This window comes from Penicilliopsis zonata (assembly GCF_001890105.1).
Source record: "Penicilliopsis zonata CBS 506.65 unplaced genomic scaffold ASPZOscaffold_6, whole genome shotgun sequence".
Classification (NCBI taxonomy): Eukaryota; Fungi; Ascomycota; class Eurotiomycetes; order Eurotiales; family Aspergillaceae; genus Penicilliopsis; species Penicilliopsis zonata.
The window spans coordinates 689,111-703,303 of NW_019208916.1; the positions used below are offsets into that span (position 1 = coordinate 689,111).

Below are 14,193 nucleotides of genomic sequence, written 5' to 3' on the forward strand. Positions count from 1 at the left end.
GGGAAGCAAGGTCAGGCCATGATGGAACGCCAAGCAGAGGAGAGCATCTTGAATAAAAGCAGCTACTATTTGTGCAGCAGGAGCTCGGAGTCTATTGCTTTGTTTATTCTGTATGTTTTTTCTCGCTTTCCACCAGCCTCAGCTGACTGACTCTGGCTGGTGAAACAGTCGATCGCCCCGCAACTTGTCCTGGTTGAGTTGAGACTCTCTTCTCGGCTATCGCGACGTGAATTTCGACCAACTGTTTCTTATCTTCACTGCATCTTCCCCTCTCAAACTAGCCAGGCCGGGTCCTACTCAAACACACACGCGCCCTTGCATCGTCATGGCTTCCAGCAAGGCTTCCCTTCACGCTGCCTACACGGCTCCTTGCCCCCCCACCGCACACACTTTTGCCGCGCCGCTCTCGTCCGCTCCCACCAAGACGCAGGACGTGCAGGCCAAAACCGCCTATCTCGCCGAGCTGAGGAGCAAGGTGACCGTGTTACAGGGCGACATCAATGTCTTCTTGACGGAGCGCATGGAGGAGGACAAGACGGCTGCCGAGGCGCAGGGGCGGACGGTTTCAGAGCAGGAAGCCAAGGAAGAGGAGAATTACGGCGAAGAGGTGGTCGAGGAGGAATAAAGAGTAGTCTACTATCGTCTGAATAGAGGGGATTGGGGATCTGGAATGCAAAAGAAGAAAGACGTCAATGAATGACTATCTCTATCGACAGTCTTTTCGCTGGGTATCACATCGCAGACATTCGACTGAGCACGACAATATCAACAGTCTAACAGGGATGGAAAAGCAGAAGAGAGAGAGAGAGAGAGAGAGAGAGAGAGGGAGGGAGGGAGGGAGAGGAAGAACTTGAAACCAAAAAAAAGGAAAGAAAACACGAATCAATGACTCCGAATTCGACTCGCACACCCAAGATGGACAATTGTATTACTGGGACAAGTCAGTGATGGGAAAACGTTGGGGATCAAAAGAAAAAGAAAAAGACAAAAAAGACATACTCTGGAAAAATATTGATGACGCTGCTGCCCAAACGCTTGTGGCAGACGCCGCAGATCCTCTGCTCGGTGATGGTGACATGTCGCGATCGGGTCGCCCGCCTGTCAGGACCTTCGCCCGTGAGCAGCTGGGCCTGCGTCTTGACATTCTGCACCTGTTCCAGCTGCGCGACGATCCGGCTCTCGTTGAAAACCGAGTTGGCCGCCCGGATCCGACCCGTGAAGTAAAACTCCAGCTCCCGCACGGGCAGTGTCTCGGGGATCAACTCCAGCGCCGAGTTCGCTGGCAGCCGCGACCCGTGCCGCGCCAGAATGTCTAACGCAGGCCCGTACTGGGGCTCATGGCCGTGTGGCGGCGACAGATACAGTGACAACAGGGTCAGGTAGATTGATGGCTGGGCCTCGGCGGCGTCCGTCGGCGCCGTGCGTTGCGAGGGAATCACTTGCGCAGCGCCGATATCTTCTGCCAGGTGCACCTGGTTGCAGTATCTACACACGTCCGTTAGTAGTCAATGCATAACTCTGTTTGTTTCACCCGGTCAAGTGTACATACTCTTCTGCCTTGCTATAGTCCTCCAATTTAAAGACATAAATCTCCAGTGCCTGCCGGTGTTGCCCCATCTTACTGAATACAATCGCCCGCGGCTCGTAGCACTCGGGATCTACCATCGGTTATTAGTATGGGTTAACCATATTCCCCAGAGAGGAAGAAAGAAACAACTCACCATCTCGATCAAGCCGGTCAAGCATCTTCGCCGGGGAATATTGCGAGCTGGTCTTGAGCATTTCTAGGAACTTCCCCCGCCACTCGGCATACTCGGTCTCGCCCGTAAATTTCGTTTCTCCGGACTTGTGGCCATGCAGACAGTCCAGATACAGCACGAGCAACCGCTGGTGCAGCGCTGGGGTCATGTCATTCAGCTCCCCGATGACGTGTTCCAGGTATCGCACGGCCAGGAGCCGGTCGATGCCCTCGAGGAATTCCAGCACGCGCTGGCGAGGGAGGGTCTCCGCGTTTTCAGTGTCGGCCAGGAAAATCTCCATGCCCATGTCCGGGTCCGCGCGGAGGGGCCATTCGGCGAACTCGAGGATGAGGTCGATCTGGTCGGGGGCGAGATTCTGCAGGTATCCAACAGTCCGCTTGGGGCCACGGAGTTGCGACGAGACAGTATCGTCCTTTGCCTCCCCCTCGTCCTCCTTGTCCTCACCATCGGTTTCCTCGGCCTGTCCAAACTTGCGCAAGAGCTCCAGCGCCTGGCGATGCATCTTCTTCCCGTATAGGAACTCGATTAGGTCGTTGTGGCGGCCTGTCTCGTCCAGCTTCTCCATGACGACGTTCGGGTCGCAGAAGTTGGCGATGCGGAACAACGAGCCTGCGAGCGAGGGCGTCGCGTACATGTGTGCGCGGAACAGCGTCGTGTCAACAAGCCGCGCCTTCTCCAGCAGCATGTCGCTCAGATCGTAGTCGGTGTCATCGGGCGAGATACCCAGCAGCCTCATCACCGAAACAGCCAATTCATCATCTGTCGTCACATTCATCTGCATATACTCTGTTTTAAGCGAGCCGTCGGGGTTCAGAACCCGCTGGAATCGCCGGCGAACACCGGCCAGATACCCTTGTAGCCGCCAGACGGCGGTTTTCAAATCCTTGCCCACTGAAATGGTTTATACGTCAGAAATTAGTCAATCTGGAAAAGTAAGAGACAACTTACCAAGACGCTTCTCACCGGGCAGTTCCACGGTATTTTTCCCACGAATACTCCCTGCATCGCTACCATCATCTGCTTTTGCCCTGAGGAGAGAGGCTACCGACGGAGCCTGCGCAATAACTTTGGGGGACGAACTACCGTCCGAGCCGTTGGCATCAGCATTGTTATGGGTGCCGTTCAATTGTTTCGATTGCCCATCGGTTGGCGAGCCGGTTTCTGATTCGGTGGCAGTGTCGTCTTCGATAGACAAGTCTCCAGCAATTAATCGTGGGTAGAGACGGATCACAACTTCTGGTGGCGCCGAAATCTCAGTAAACAGGTCGAGCGAATCCTGGTATTTGCGTTGAGCAAAGAGATTCTGTGCCTTTTCTAGCTTGATCTGGCGCAAGCGGCTGGGTTTGTCACGTAATAGTGCGTCCTCAAGCATGTCGAGCAAACTGATCGCTTCATCGAGGTAGCCCTTCTCCACCAGTGCATCTATCTGTGTGTCGTAACTCAAGGCTTCCATCCGCCAGACGACCCGGTCACTCGCCACCAAGAAACCTTTGCCCGCGTGGGCCAGGCTGATGTTGGGCTGCGGGATATGCATCAACGTCGCTGCGGGCAACGAGACCGACTGGAGCAACGAAAGAGTCTCGGGGTTGCGAACCTCGAGCACTCCCTTGGAGGAGTCATGCAGGGCCAGCAGAAATGGATAGGAGTACCCGACATCCACTGGCGCATGGCTCCAGGGGACCTGCCGGCGGCCCAACGAGTTGCCCTCCAGGTCGATGAAATGGGTGTTGATATCCTTGGCCAGCAGTACTTGGCCCTCCTTCAAGCGGGTAGCCAGCGGTTTCGGCGCAGAACCTCCGATCCCAATATAGCTCATGCTGGCGACACCCACGCCCGACAACCGGCTGCCTCCAGCGTCCTGGCCCGGCAGGCCGCCGATGCTGCCCGGCCCCGCCAGATCCGTCACGGCCCCCGTCTGGATATCTATCATGACGAAGCTGGAGCTCAGCCCGGCCACGAGCTTCGTCCCAGACACCCACGCCAGCGACTTGACGCCGCTGACGACCGTCATCTCCCTCGTCTCGCTCTCCAATTCCATATCCCGCCAGGACCAGAAGAGAATTCTGCGCTTCACCGCGACGGCAAGCCGCGACACAATCGAGGGAACCCCCGTCTCGACATCATTGACGATGTTGGACGTCACCGCGAACGTCGACGCGCCCTTTGTGCGCACCAACTGCTCCTGCAGCTCGTACGTCTGTAGATCGTGAATCGACACGTACCCACCCGCCAGCGAGATCAGCAGCTTCGACTCCTTGATATACGCCAGCTGTTCGATTTTGTACCGCGAGAACCGCTCAATTTCGCGCAGCAGGTCCGTCTTGGCCTTCACATCGCCGCCGCCGTCGGTGTGTGTCTCGGCGTTCCCATTCTCTCTCCCCTCGCCGTCGTCAATATGCTCTTCCCCTCCTCCTCCTCCTCCATCTTTATACCCTTCCTTCTCGTTCACACGGTAAATTCGTAGACTCCCATTATTCAACCCCGCAAGCACACGGTCCCCGTACGCCAGCACAGACTCGATCCGCGATTTATCCCGTGGCTTGAGCTCTATGAGCGGCCGGGCCGTAAACGCAGACAACATCTTCGGCGTGACTCACTGGTTCTGCCTCCCCCGCCCGGTGCGACACGGGCGAAAAGCAAAAGGAGAGGTTATGACGTGGAGGCGGGATTGAGGCCTAGATTCGCGACGTGGTTTCTCTCGCTCGCATACGCTGCGCTCTGCGCGCTCAGCTCGTCGTCTTCGTCGTCGTCTCCGGCCCGACTGCAGGCTACCAAGACGTTCATAGCCGTTCACGCTTCCTGCGTGTGCTGGTTCGCGCAGCTGGCCATGGCTGCTGCGGCTTGGTGGTTCAAGTCACCGACAATACCGCCGGCTGTTGCTTCATGTGTTGTCGCTTAGTCAGAGATTAGTCATGTCACCATAACCACCATAGCCATCATCTCCGAAGTACCTATGAAGTATCTAGGTAATAAGCATGGCCCGGTTACGAGGATTCTTGAAAAGGTCGGTAAAATGTCTGGATTATCAAGTAAAAGTCGGTCCCGCCAGAGCAACCAGCTGGTCCTATGTAACTAATATGTAACTATGGAAGAATCAATCCTGAAGTGTCACCTCCCATCACAACTCTCCTCGTTTTGCCTGAATCCCAGATCTGTACCGAATCGATTGAAAGGTTTTTTTTTTATCAAGGCAAAGCCATATCAAAACCACAAGTACCAAGCCATTCATAGTTCACCAATAGGTCCGGTCCAGTCGTCTGCGCTCCAGAGTAATGACCATCTCCAGTATGCACAAGGCAAACGAAGTTAGTCGATGACAGCAGAGCAACAATTATCAGACATTGGCGGAAATATGGCAAGCAAGAGGTCTGTAGGGACGGCTTGCAGGAGCGATGAAGCACGCTAGCTGTAAACAATGAAGAGCGGCGAGGTGGTTGGGGGGTAGTCAAAAGAGCATTTGGATCGGAAAATGGGGGAATCATAGGTAACGGTGAGAGAAACCCTTTTTTAGTGGGCAGCAGTGGCACCGGTTGGGAACTCCTGGTGTTTGGCCGAAGTGCCCTTGGCGCGCCAAGTGGACACAGCAGGAATATCGGCTTTGAAGCGCTGCTCTTCGGTACCGTAGGCACGAGGAGTCAGTTTGATGAGGGTGTGGAGCGGCACCTCCATCCAAGGGCTTTTCTCCTGGGGGACGTTCAGGAAATATGAGTAGATGCAACGCAGCACGGCCTGGTGGGTGACGATAATGACGTTCTCGCTGCGTTCCAGCTCCATGATGATGGGTTCCAGGCGGATCACGACATCCCGGTAAGACTCGCCCCCGCGGTAGCGATAGTTGTACTTATCTTCGTCGCGAGCGATAAAATCATCGGGATACATTTTGGCGATCTCTTCATAAGTGAGACCATCACACACACCGGAATCGAGCTCGTCCAGAGCCTTCCACTCAAGCTTTTCAAACCCAGTCTCCTGTTCGAGAGGCTTGGCGGTCTGAATGGTGCGACGCAGGGTAGAGGTCCAGATGACAATCTTGGTGTTGGGGGGCACGCCCGACTTCTTCAGCAGGCCGGGCAGAGCACGCGAGTACGCCTGGCCACGCTCGGACAGCATTGAATCACCTCCAATTTTTCCGGTCAGGTTAAACTCGGACTCTCCGTGCTGCGCAATTTGGAGTCAGAAAGCAGCGAAGCCAGATAACAGGCAAGACAAGGGGCACTTACACGTGACAGCCAGATGGAGCGAGGCTTGATGTGAAGGTTCTGGATATAATACACCAGTCTGCTCGAAAGATAGTCCTTGATCTGATTGATGATCACCGTGGAACTGACGTTGATGAGTTTGACGTAGGTGTAGGACTTTTCGGAGCCACCGATAGTCTCGTAGGCCATTTCATAATTGCGGATGCGGTTACGAAAGTCCTGGGCCGCGACCTCGGGATCCTGGCCCTTGTAGTCAGGCGAGGTGGTTTTGACCTCCAGGATATTATTCATGATCAGTTCCTCGTCATCACAAATGGATTCCACGAAGAGAGTTTCGACACCGGCAGCAAGACAACGTTCGTGAATCCAGCGACGTCTGTCTTGAGTAGAGTTAGTGGCATCCAAGATCGCCACGATACCGTCTTCTTGCTTGAACCAACGCAGCATGTCAGAAACCGCAGCTTCGGCCGCGGCACGTCGCATGCGTTCGCCCTCCGGGTTACGAGGGTCGAAAAAGGTTGCATTTGGCTGAGGGGTATCCTGGCGGCGGTAGGTGCCCACATTGAAGATGCGAGCAGGGATACCAACCCAAGCCAGGTAACGTAAAGCTACGATGACCCGGTAAGCCAACGAGACGACATTCAAGTTCCCACAGGGATACACGTACCTTTGCCAGCGATCAGACTCTTGCCTCTGGCCGGGAGGCCGACCATGACAACACAGACCTTGGTGTCATCGGACTGGGGGACAGACCACCACACGTTAGCAAATGATCTAGATGAATGCTCACGAGGAGCTTTGGCTTTGTTCTTTTTAGAGAAAAGACGCTTGAGACGGTCCATTTTAAGATGACACAGCTCAGCAATCAGGGTGAATATGAGGCAGTAAGAGAGGGATCAAAGGACAAGCGAAAAAAAAAAAAAAAGACGCCGAAAAACAGAGAAACAAGAAATCGATGCTCAGAAGAGTAGAAGAGTAGAGAGAGTCGAAAACGGGTACAGTAACGGAAAAGAAGAGGTGTAGGGGATGGAAGCAGGATGAAGATAGAGGTGTTGGCAGGAGAAGAGGAGAAGGAACAGAGGAGAGTTACAATCACACTGGGCCGCATTTTGAACCCTGAAGATAAAGTGAATTCAAAGTCAAACAAGACACTGTTGTCTGATAATGTTGTGTCTTAAGAAGCCGATGATGATATCGCCTGGAATATGATAGAGAGAGGGGTTGTTGCTTAGTCGGCAGCGCACACAGGGTGGTTAATCTGGTTGCCCAGCAGTTCTGCCTTTGCTCTTTCTCATTTGACAGCATTCACAGCCAGACTAGACACACCCAGAAGGGCATAAAGCACAGGCTGAACAATGCCCATTAAAGAGAAGACCAGAGATGACACAACGCAGTCATAGGATGAGAGAGCTGGCTGAGAGCTCCGGCGATAGGTATTTTTTGTCCCCAACACCACCGGCAAACCCGATTCTCACCCGTCGGATAGCTTCTAGAATTTTTTTTTCTCTTCGAACACCGAAATCGAGATACCAGACGAGAAATAAGAACGATTGCGAGAGCCCCGGATAGAAAAATTGGACGCAAGAAGATGAACCGGAACGTCCCCAGGGGTTGATCGGGAACGTCCCCGCCGCAGGCCCCGCAAAAACCTCCAGGGCTGCAGAGGACTGGCCCGATAGCCGGCGTCTGAACGCTGGGAAGGCTAGAAGTTGGGTGGCCTGGCTGTGATCGCCCTCCAGGATGCTTGGTTGCTAGCAGCGTGTGTCATGATTGTCCGATGTATGCATATGCCCCGGAGCAGTCGTGGTACTCCGTGCTCCTCCGTATACAGCCGGGGTGGCAATTCCGGAGGCCCCCCACGTGCACAGCTCGATTCGAAGCGAGAAACAATCGTGTCTTTGTATTCAGAGACATCGTCTGAGGACTCTCGTCGCCAGACTCGCCACACACACCGCTTTTTCCAGGCAAGAATGGTCTAATCCAGGCTCTAGGCCTGGGTGGTGTCCATACAGTCGCCGGTGGGCGTCCGGCGTGGGGTTGGAAGCGAGCCTCGTGACAAACAAGCATCAGGAGTGCCAATCAATGTCGCCATTGTCTCTCCGCGGTATTCCTGGTTCTCTTTGATGGGAGCCCACCGGGATAGGGGTTGTGGTTGGAGGCAAATCTTTTTCCGGGCGATATCATCGGCTATCCGCAGCGATCCCCAGTGCTGGAAAGCAGCCCCTCTGGAAGGAAACAAGAAGGAAACAAGAAGGAAACAAGAGAAGGAGATAAAGAGAAAGACACGGTGACGCGATTGAAGATAATAAGAAAGAAATGGTATTGTCGGGGTTTTGGGGGAATAAATGACTGGAAAAAGCAAATAGGAGGGGAACAACACAATCAATCCATCAACTACTCAAGGAACCAAAGAAAAAACGAGGCAGAGACTCCAAGAAAACACTCACACTGGCAAAATAGCTCTTATTCCCAGGCTCTGGCCGGTTTGAGCTGCCGGCCGCCATCGTGCTCAGCGGCCCACGCTTGGGACGATCAGGCCGGGGGAGAAGGGCCGGAAGACGGTAGGGGGAGGAGGGGGAGCGATGGGCATAAATCAAGGACCCATGGGCCATGAATTAGATGTTGAATGGCAATCAGTTAAAAGATACCAGTAATAATATCTAAAAGTTATTCGTTGAGTCACTCAACTATTCGCCTGATGGGTAAAGCCACTGCGGCCCAATGAATGCGGTGAAGAACTCACGTCATCTTATCAGCTACGCCTACAGTAGTATCTAGATAGAGACAAGATATTGACTAGTAGTTTTGTTCTATTGGATCATGATTTAGAAATCATCTAAATGGACTTTTTATCTATGGCTGAACATGCTGAACTTTTGATACCCCTGAAATGCAACCTAGTCGTCGCCTTCGTATGCTGTCTGTCTGCGTAAGCTGGTCGTGGTCGGACGTGGCAGTCTGCTATCCTTCGCGAAGAGTTCGCTCGAGTGAGGTCCTGTCATTGGATTCAAGTTCTTATCCACTGTTTTGACCCATCAGAGCTGTTCTATTGAGCCATGGCAGTCACGGCGTGAATTCTCTGGTCAGATATATTCGACAAGTCGGATAGCTTGCGTTGGAGATGGGCTTTTTCTTTTTTCTGTCGTTGTTCTGGTTCCGATATGCGAAGACTAGGCGCTGGCAACGGCTTCATCGGCGGCAGGCTCTTGGGCAGCTTGGGAAGCGGCCCACCGGGCTCGTTCCTCGGGCTTCCAGGTCTCGCCGCGGGCCCTCTGCACGCGGATCTTGCCACCCCAGGGGCCGTCCTGGCCGTTGAAGGTCTGCAGGGCTGTTTGGGCCTCTTCGGCAGTGCTGAAATCGACAAAGAGATAGTAGTGGTCGCCGGGCTCGAACCGCTTGGACGGGTGTGGAGTGAAGAGCTTGGTGACATTCGTACTGCAAAAGTTAGATACTAGTATTTTAGCAAAGGAAATGTATAAAACTTACACATCAAGTCCCTGGAAGAAGTTGACCATGTTGCTCTGGAGGGCTTCCTGATCCTGCAGACGAGGCAGGCCACCGACATACACGCGCTTGCTCTGGTCGCCAAGGGCCTTGGCCGGGCTGGACGGCTCGGTGCGCTCGCCACGCTGCCACCGGTCGAAGTTCAGCGGGGAGCTCTTCTCGCCACGGGGAGAGCCCTCCGTTCGCGGCTGCTGGGAACGCTCGGCGGATGTCTTTGCCACGCCCGGCTTGATCTTCAGAGGGCGACCTTGCAGCTCCTTGCCGTCCAGTTCGACCATGGCGCGCTCTGCTTCCTCCTTGGACTCGAGGTCCACGAAACAGTAGGACGGGTTACGGCCGGTGAATGGGTCCATGGCAATGTCAATACGCTCGCTATAAAATTAGCCGGGTTTCGTCAAAAAAAGAAAAAATAGATAAAAATCCCAAGGGCTTGTACATGTTATATCCCGTGGCTGTAAACAGCGCCTGCACATCATCTGCCTTGGCCGTGTACGGCATGTTGCCCACGTACAGGCGTCTGCCCTCCGAGATGGCCTGGGGCACCTGGGTGCCGGTTTTGCTGAACGCAGAGCGCGAGGTGTTGGTTTTCACACTGGGCGATCCGGGGCTCTGCGCACTGGGGCTCTCGTCCGACTTAACCCGCCAGTTGGGCGAGTTGAAGGCCCGCCCTGTCGTCCGGACGCCATTCTGGAAGGGCGATTTCACCGGGGCTATCACATCAGCTTGCCCTTTTTTCTCTCCATGGATCTTCCCTTCTCCCAGCAACGAGCCTCCAAGCAGGGGATTTCTCCTACACACTTTGTTCTTCCGGTCTGGGACGGTCTGCGGCGTCAACCATGGTGGGAATCGAGAATATCCTGAGACTCGATCAGCTACATTCCCCTATGAGTTCATTCAAACCAACTTACAAGAGTTCACGAAGCAACGACGAGCGCTGAGCAGTAGTGATAGTGGGCAGTCGAGCCAAGCAGTCTTCACGCCCTCTGCGAGATTTTGCAAGCGGTGAACACCGAGTCAAACCAAACAAACCTGCAGCAGGAGAAAACCACCAGCTTATCGAATGCGATTGATAATAATATAACTAAATTATTAACCTTGGTTTCCTTTTTCCTGCGTCCCTGTGCCCTGGATGAAAAATTTCTTGCTGGGCCGTTTCATTGGCCCTGAATTGTTTGCTCGCCCACTAGCGAACCACACGCGAGTCCTGCGTCCCACTGCCACCAAAATTAAATAATTACGACCTCATCGGTTTCCCCTCTTCTCTTCCCCTTCAAGTCAGCATCCCCCTGCCGATTCCTTCACAGCTCGAGAGCCACCATGGTGAACACACTCGATTGTGAATCAGGATGAAGCTGTTCTTGATCAGACACGCAGAGTGTCCGCAGAATGTGGGGAAAGCAGCGTACATGAAGACTACCTTACCTCCTAACCTCACTGCTCGAGGAAGCACCATGACCAGCTGAAGATTGATGAAACTAACAGTCATAGAGCGGGAGCGGACGGTACAAGCCTCACGTATGAAGGTGAGAGCCAGGCCAGCGCGCTAGCACGGCATTTCCGCGACCGGCTTGTGCGCTTCACGCACGTCTTCACCTCTGATCTGGACCGTGCCCGGCAGACGGCCGAGGGGATCTGCCAGCAGCAGCTTGGGGGAGGGATCTCGCCGATCCCTGTAGCTACTGCCGCGCTGCGAGAGCAGCAGTCTGGGTTGGACAATGGGAGGTGGTGGCGGGCACCGTCCACGTACGAGGAGCCGTTGGAGTCGATGCAGGCACGCGCCAACGGCTTTGTTTGGGAGAAGATCATCCCGCCCTTGCTGGGAGGATCTTCTTCACCATCACAAGAAGATGAAGCCATTATTGCCGTCATTGCGCATGGCGTCATCCTACAGGTCCTGTGGGCGTGTATCGTCGACCTGTTCGAGACCAAGGACATTCGGTCTGGGCCTAACGTGCAGCAGCCCGGCATGCACGGTGACCCTCTTCTCCCCGTCTGGTCGAACACGGGCTATCTCGAGCTTGAGATCTCTCCTTCGGGGCTCAACAGCGCGAGGGTCCCACTGGTCTCGGGAACAGCGACCACCGCTGCACCCCTCGTCGGCTGGACATTGACCATCCACGCCGTCGACTGTACCGTTCACCTTGACGGAGGACGCTCAGGGATCGCCCCGTTGAATCCCGCCCACGAGTCGCGGCAGCAATCGCTGGACGACTTCTACCGATTGGTTGGGTCAACCTAGGGTAAGCTTATATTTTTTTTCATCTTTTTATCGCCTCGTTTTCATTGTTTTTTCTCCAATCTTCCTCTTCTCTTTCCTTCATGATGAAGCAAACTCACACAGACCTGTTCCGAGTATCCATGCGGAATCACAAGTTCGTTCAATCGCTGTCTGACATCTTAATTCTATCCTTGTTTCCATTCATCTCATGTCAATTCGTTGACTCGGCTAATGATTGAATCTAGGATTCTGCCATGCAATACACAGAATAGAATAGAATAGTTGAAGATAATGAATTCGATTGCAATGCAAGTCTATGGTATATACTTAATTCATAAAATCATGATCTCATAACATCAAATAACGGGAAATGCTACACAAGATGCCTGTTAGCTCCGCCTGGTTCTTCCTCGCGCTGGTAAAGGATCTCCGGCGCGACATCCTGCCTCAGGAGATACCGCCGGATAAAATAGGGGATCTGGCGCAGACCGTAGGCAGCGTGGAAGTGCGAGGGTACGGAAAACACCTGGTCGAGCTCCTCGAGGGTCTTGCCCTTGGTCTCTGGCATGAACATGAGGACCAGCCACCAGCCCACGACGTTCCAGCCGGCGTACCAGCTGAAAGCGCCCTGCGGGGACAGCGCGTTCTGCAACGAGGGCCAGGTGATGGCCAAGGTGAAGTTGAAGAACCAGGTCGTCGCCGTTGCGAGCGCCATCCCGTACGACCGCACGTAAAGCGGGTATGCCTCAGCTGAGTAAGTGAAGGGAACCGGCCCTTCGCCGGGCGAGTAGACGACGCCGAACGCGTAGAGGCCCAATGCCACGCAGGTGATGCGCGCCGTATGGTCCGTCTCGGGGATCCAGAAACTGAACCCGGTGAAAAACATGGCCAGAGCCATCAGCGGGAATGTCGTCAGCAGCAGGTTGCGTCGGCCGAACGTATCGATCGTATATACTGCCGGAATCGCGAACAGCCAGTTGACTATGCCCCAGCCGAGAGAGGCTGTCAGAGCCGATGCCACGGAGAAATTGGCCTCGAGGAAGATCTCGGACGAGTAGTATGCAATCACGTTGACCCCGCAGATCTATTCGGTATTTTAGCCCTGTGGTTGATCGATCTTTCTGTTGAGGTAGGGGGGGGGGGAAAGGGTAGGAGTTGGCAAACCTGTTGCATGAACATCACCAACTCCGACGCCACCAAGGCCCGCCGGTTTCGAGGCACTGCAATCAGCTCGATCAACTTGTTCTGTCCCAGTTTCATGCTGTTCTCCGCCTCAAGCAAGGTGTGCATGTAGTAGAGATCGCGCGCTGCTTGAATCTTGTGATGGCGCAGACTGCACATTGACTGGTACGCCTTGTCGTAGCGATCCTGACTGATGTACCAGCGCGGGGACTCCGGACAAGCAAACACAAAACAGCAGACCACAAGAGCTGGAACCATGGCCGAGGCCATCATCAGACGCCAGTTAAGGCCCACAATGCCAGATTGGTCGGGGACTTCAAAGAACGCCAGGTCTGCAGCATAACCGAGCATAATACCTGAGGGGAAAGGGTCAGAAATGAGGAGGACCTAGGGGTGAGGTGATAATAGATAGATATACCAAACGCAGTCCACATTTGCCATTGCATGACCAGAGCGCCTCGAATTGCTGGCGGAGCGGTTTCAGCCACATAAACAGGCACCGTGGCAGACTTGGGGCCGATACCGAGGCCAAGGGCAAAACGTGCAATGAACATGTGCCACCAGGTGCTGACGAACCCTTGCCAAAGACAGGCGATGGCTGAAAGGCAGCAGGTGATGAAAATGGTGCCGCGGCGACCGAACCAGTGATTGAAGGGCACTGTCAGCCAGCACCCGACGAAGGCGCAACACAGGTACGGTGCGCCGTTCAGTAGACCCACGAGCCAGGAGGATCTCGAGTCAGTTCCACCGATGCCGAACTGCTGCTTGTACCAAACCTGCGCGCCGTTGACGACCGCCTCATCTGGCGGAGGTTAGTAAATCAATATGCGATGCATATTTAGTTGTGACACTCATCATCGAGACTCACCCATTCCTTGGACCGCAGCCGAGAGCGAGCACAGCATTATAACCACGTACATTAGCCATGGCTGGGACCACCGGCTTTGAAATTCCTTGTGCAGAACGTCATATTCGTGCGCTGTTAATCCCGAGACCTGGTCATACTTCTCCGGGGCTTGCGCCAGGACGGCGCCCAGCTCGAAGGCACGAATATCATCCACATCGCCGACGAAATGGCGCAGCGCGAAGTTGATACCTTGCCGCCGCAATTCCTCGTGCGTGTATCCAGCGAGTGGGTTGGCAAGCTTGGCGTTGATGTTGCGTCGAGCACGCTCGGCGGCCGTGAGCAGGGTGCGTCGGGCCACAAACTGATTCCCGCTGTCTTGAGGGACTAATTCCGAGGTTTCTGCATGGTAGGCAGCCGGCGGTTCCTCGAGGAATCCAGGATGCTCTTTTTTGGACATTTTGCATGCTGGTATGACGTAGTGTC

General features: G+C 54.4%; 7 protein-coding genes across 7 annotated transcripts; 2 read left to right on the plus strand and 5 right to left on the minus strand.

Moving 5' to 3' along the window:
• Positions 1-176: 176 nt before the first annotated feature.
• On the plus strand, positions 177-822 carry ASPZODRAFT_1888916 (hypothetical protein). Its single transcript, XM_022727303.1, has 2 exons — positions 177-607; positions 652-822. The coding sequence occupies exons 1-2, from the start codon at positions 326-328 to the stop codon at positions 694-696; spliced, it is 327 nt and encodes a 108-aa protein (XP_022581580.1). The 5' UTR covers positions 177-325; the 3' UTR covers positions 697-822.
• Positions 823-965: 143 nt separating this feature from the next.
• On the minus strand, positions 966-4,341 carry ASPZODRAFT_141835 (hypothetical protein; the record flags this gene model as incomplete). The annotated part of the gene is made up of 4 exons (XM_022724793.1): positions 966-1,485; positions 1,550-1,658; positions 1,722-2,651; positions 2,709-4,341. The coding sequence occupies 4 exons, from the start codon at positions 4,339-4,341 to the stop codon at positions 966-968; spliced, it is 3,192 nt and encodes a 1,063-aa protein (XP_022581581.1).
• A 746-nt stretch (positions 4,342-5,087) lies between these two features.
• Positions 5,088-6,926, minus strand: ASPZODRAFT_1891824 (hypothetical protein). The gene is made up of 3 exons (XM_022727307.1): positions 6,627-6,926; positions 5,981-6,567; positions 5,088-5,918 (listed from the first exon to the last, which is right to left on the minus strand). Exons 1-3 carry the CDS (start codon positions 6,799-6,801, stop codon positions 5,268-5,270), a joined length of 1,413 nt encoding a protein of 470 aa, XP_022581582.1. The 5' UTR covers positions 6,802-6,926; the 3' UTR covers positions 5,088-5,267.
• A 427-nt stretch (positions 6,927-7,353) lies between these two features.
• On the minus strand, positions 7,354-8,571 carry ASPZODRAFT_15757 (hypothetical protein; the record flags this gene model as incomplete). The annotated part of the gene is made up of 2 exons (XM_022726318.1): positions 7,354-7,710; positions 8,407-8,571. 2 exons carry the CDS (start codon positions 8,569-8,571, stop codon positions 7,354-7,356), a joined length of 522 nt encoding a protein of 173 aa, XP_022581583.1.
• Positions 8,572-8,751: 180 nt separating this feature from the next.
• ASPZODRAFT_132009 (hypothetical protein) lies at positions 8,752-10,436 on the minus strand. Its single transcript, XM_022722904.1, has 5 exons — positions 10,372-10,436; positions 10,262-10,320; positions 9,900-10,173; positions 9,446-9,835; positions 8,752-9,394 (listed from the first exon to the last, which is right to left on the minus strand). Exons 2-5 carry the CDS (start codon positions 10,299-10,301, stop codon positions 9,130-9,132), a joined length of 969 nt encoding a protein of 322 aa, XP_022581584.1. The 5' UTR covers positions 10,302-10,320; positions 10,372-10,436; the 3' UTR covers positions 8,752-9,129.
• Positions 10,437-10,561: 125 nt separating this feature from the next.
• On the plus strand, positions 10,562-11,991 carry ASPZODRAFT_25153 (hypothetical protein). Its single transcript, XM_022727989.1, has 3 exons — positions 10,562-10,865; positions 10,952-11,703; positions 11,927-11,991. The coding sequence occupies exons 1-2, from the start codon at positions 10,810-10,812 to the stop codon at positions 11,700-11,702; spliced, it is 807 nt and encodes a 268-aa protein (XP_022581585.1). The 5' UTR covers positions 10,562-10,809; the 3' UTR covers position 11,703; positions 11,927-11,991.
• A 63-nt stretch (positions 11,992-12,054) lies between these two features.
• ASPZODRAFT_65159 (hypothetical protein) lies at positions 12,055-14,167 on the minus strand (the record flags this gene model as incomplete). Its single annotated transcript, XM_022729282.1, has 4 exons — positions 12,055-12,765; positions 12,846-13,219; positions 13,282-13,665; positions 13,732-14,167. The coding sequence occupies 4 exons, from the start codon at positions 14,165-14,167 to the stop codon at positions 12,055-12,057; spliced, it is 1,905 nt and encodes a 634-aa protein (XP_022581586.1).
• Between the last annotated feature and the right edge of the window lie 26 nt (positions 14,168-14,193).

Bases quoted from the DNA above. Each gene is read 5' to 3' on its own strand.
- ASPZODRAFT_132009 (XM_022722904.1), bottom strand. From the start codon at position 10,301: ATGGTTGACGCCGCAGACCGTCCCAGACCGGAAGAACAAA. The intron at 10,174-10,261 runs GTGTGTAGGAGA...CTGATGTGATAG, and splicing joins TCCCAGACCGGAAGAACAAA to CCCCGGTGAAATCGCCCTTC. The intron at 9,395-9,445 runs GTAAGTTTTATA...TAACTTTTGCAG, and splicing joins TTCTTCCAGGGACTTGATGT to TACGAATGTCACCAAGCTCT.
- ASPZODRAFT_1888916 (XM_022727303.1), top strand. From the start codon at position 326: ATGGCTTCCAGCAAGGCTTCCCTTCACGCTGCCTACACGGCTCCTTGC. The intron at 608-651 runs GTGGTCGAGGAG...TCGTCTGAATAG, and splicing joins AGGAGAATTACGGCGAAGAG to AGGGGATTGGGGATCTGGAA.
- ASPZODRAFT_25153 (XM_022727989.1), top strand. From the start codon at position 10,810: ATGAAGCTGTTCTTGATCAGACACGCAGAGTGTCCGCAGAATGTGGGG. The intron at 10,866-10,951 runs GTACATGAAGAC...TAACAGTCATAG, and splicing joins CAGAATGTGGGGAAAGCAGC to AGCGGGAGCGGACGGTACAA.
- ASPZODRAFT_1891824 (XM_022727307.1), bottom strand. From the start codon at position 6,801: ATGGACCGTCTCAAGCGTCTTTTCTCTAAAAAGAACAAAGCCAAAGCT. The intron at 6,568-6,626 runs GTACGTGTATCC...GGGTCATCGTAG, and splicing joins GAGTCTGATCGCTGGCAAAG to CTTTACGTTACCTGGCTTGG. The intron at 5,919-5,980 runs GTAAGTGCCCCT...CAAATTGCGCAG, and splicing joins GCTCCATCTGGCTGTCACGT to CACGGAGAGTCCGAGTTTAA.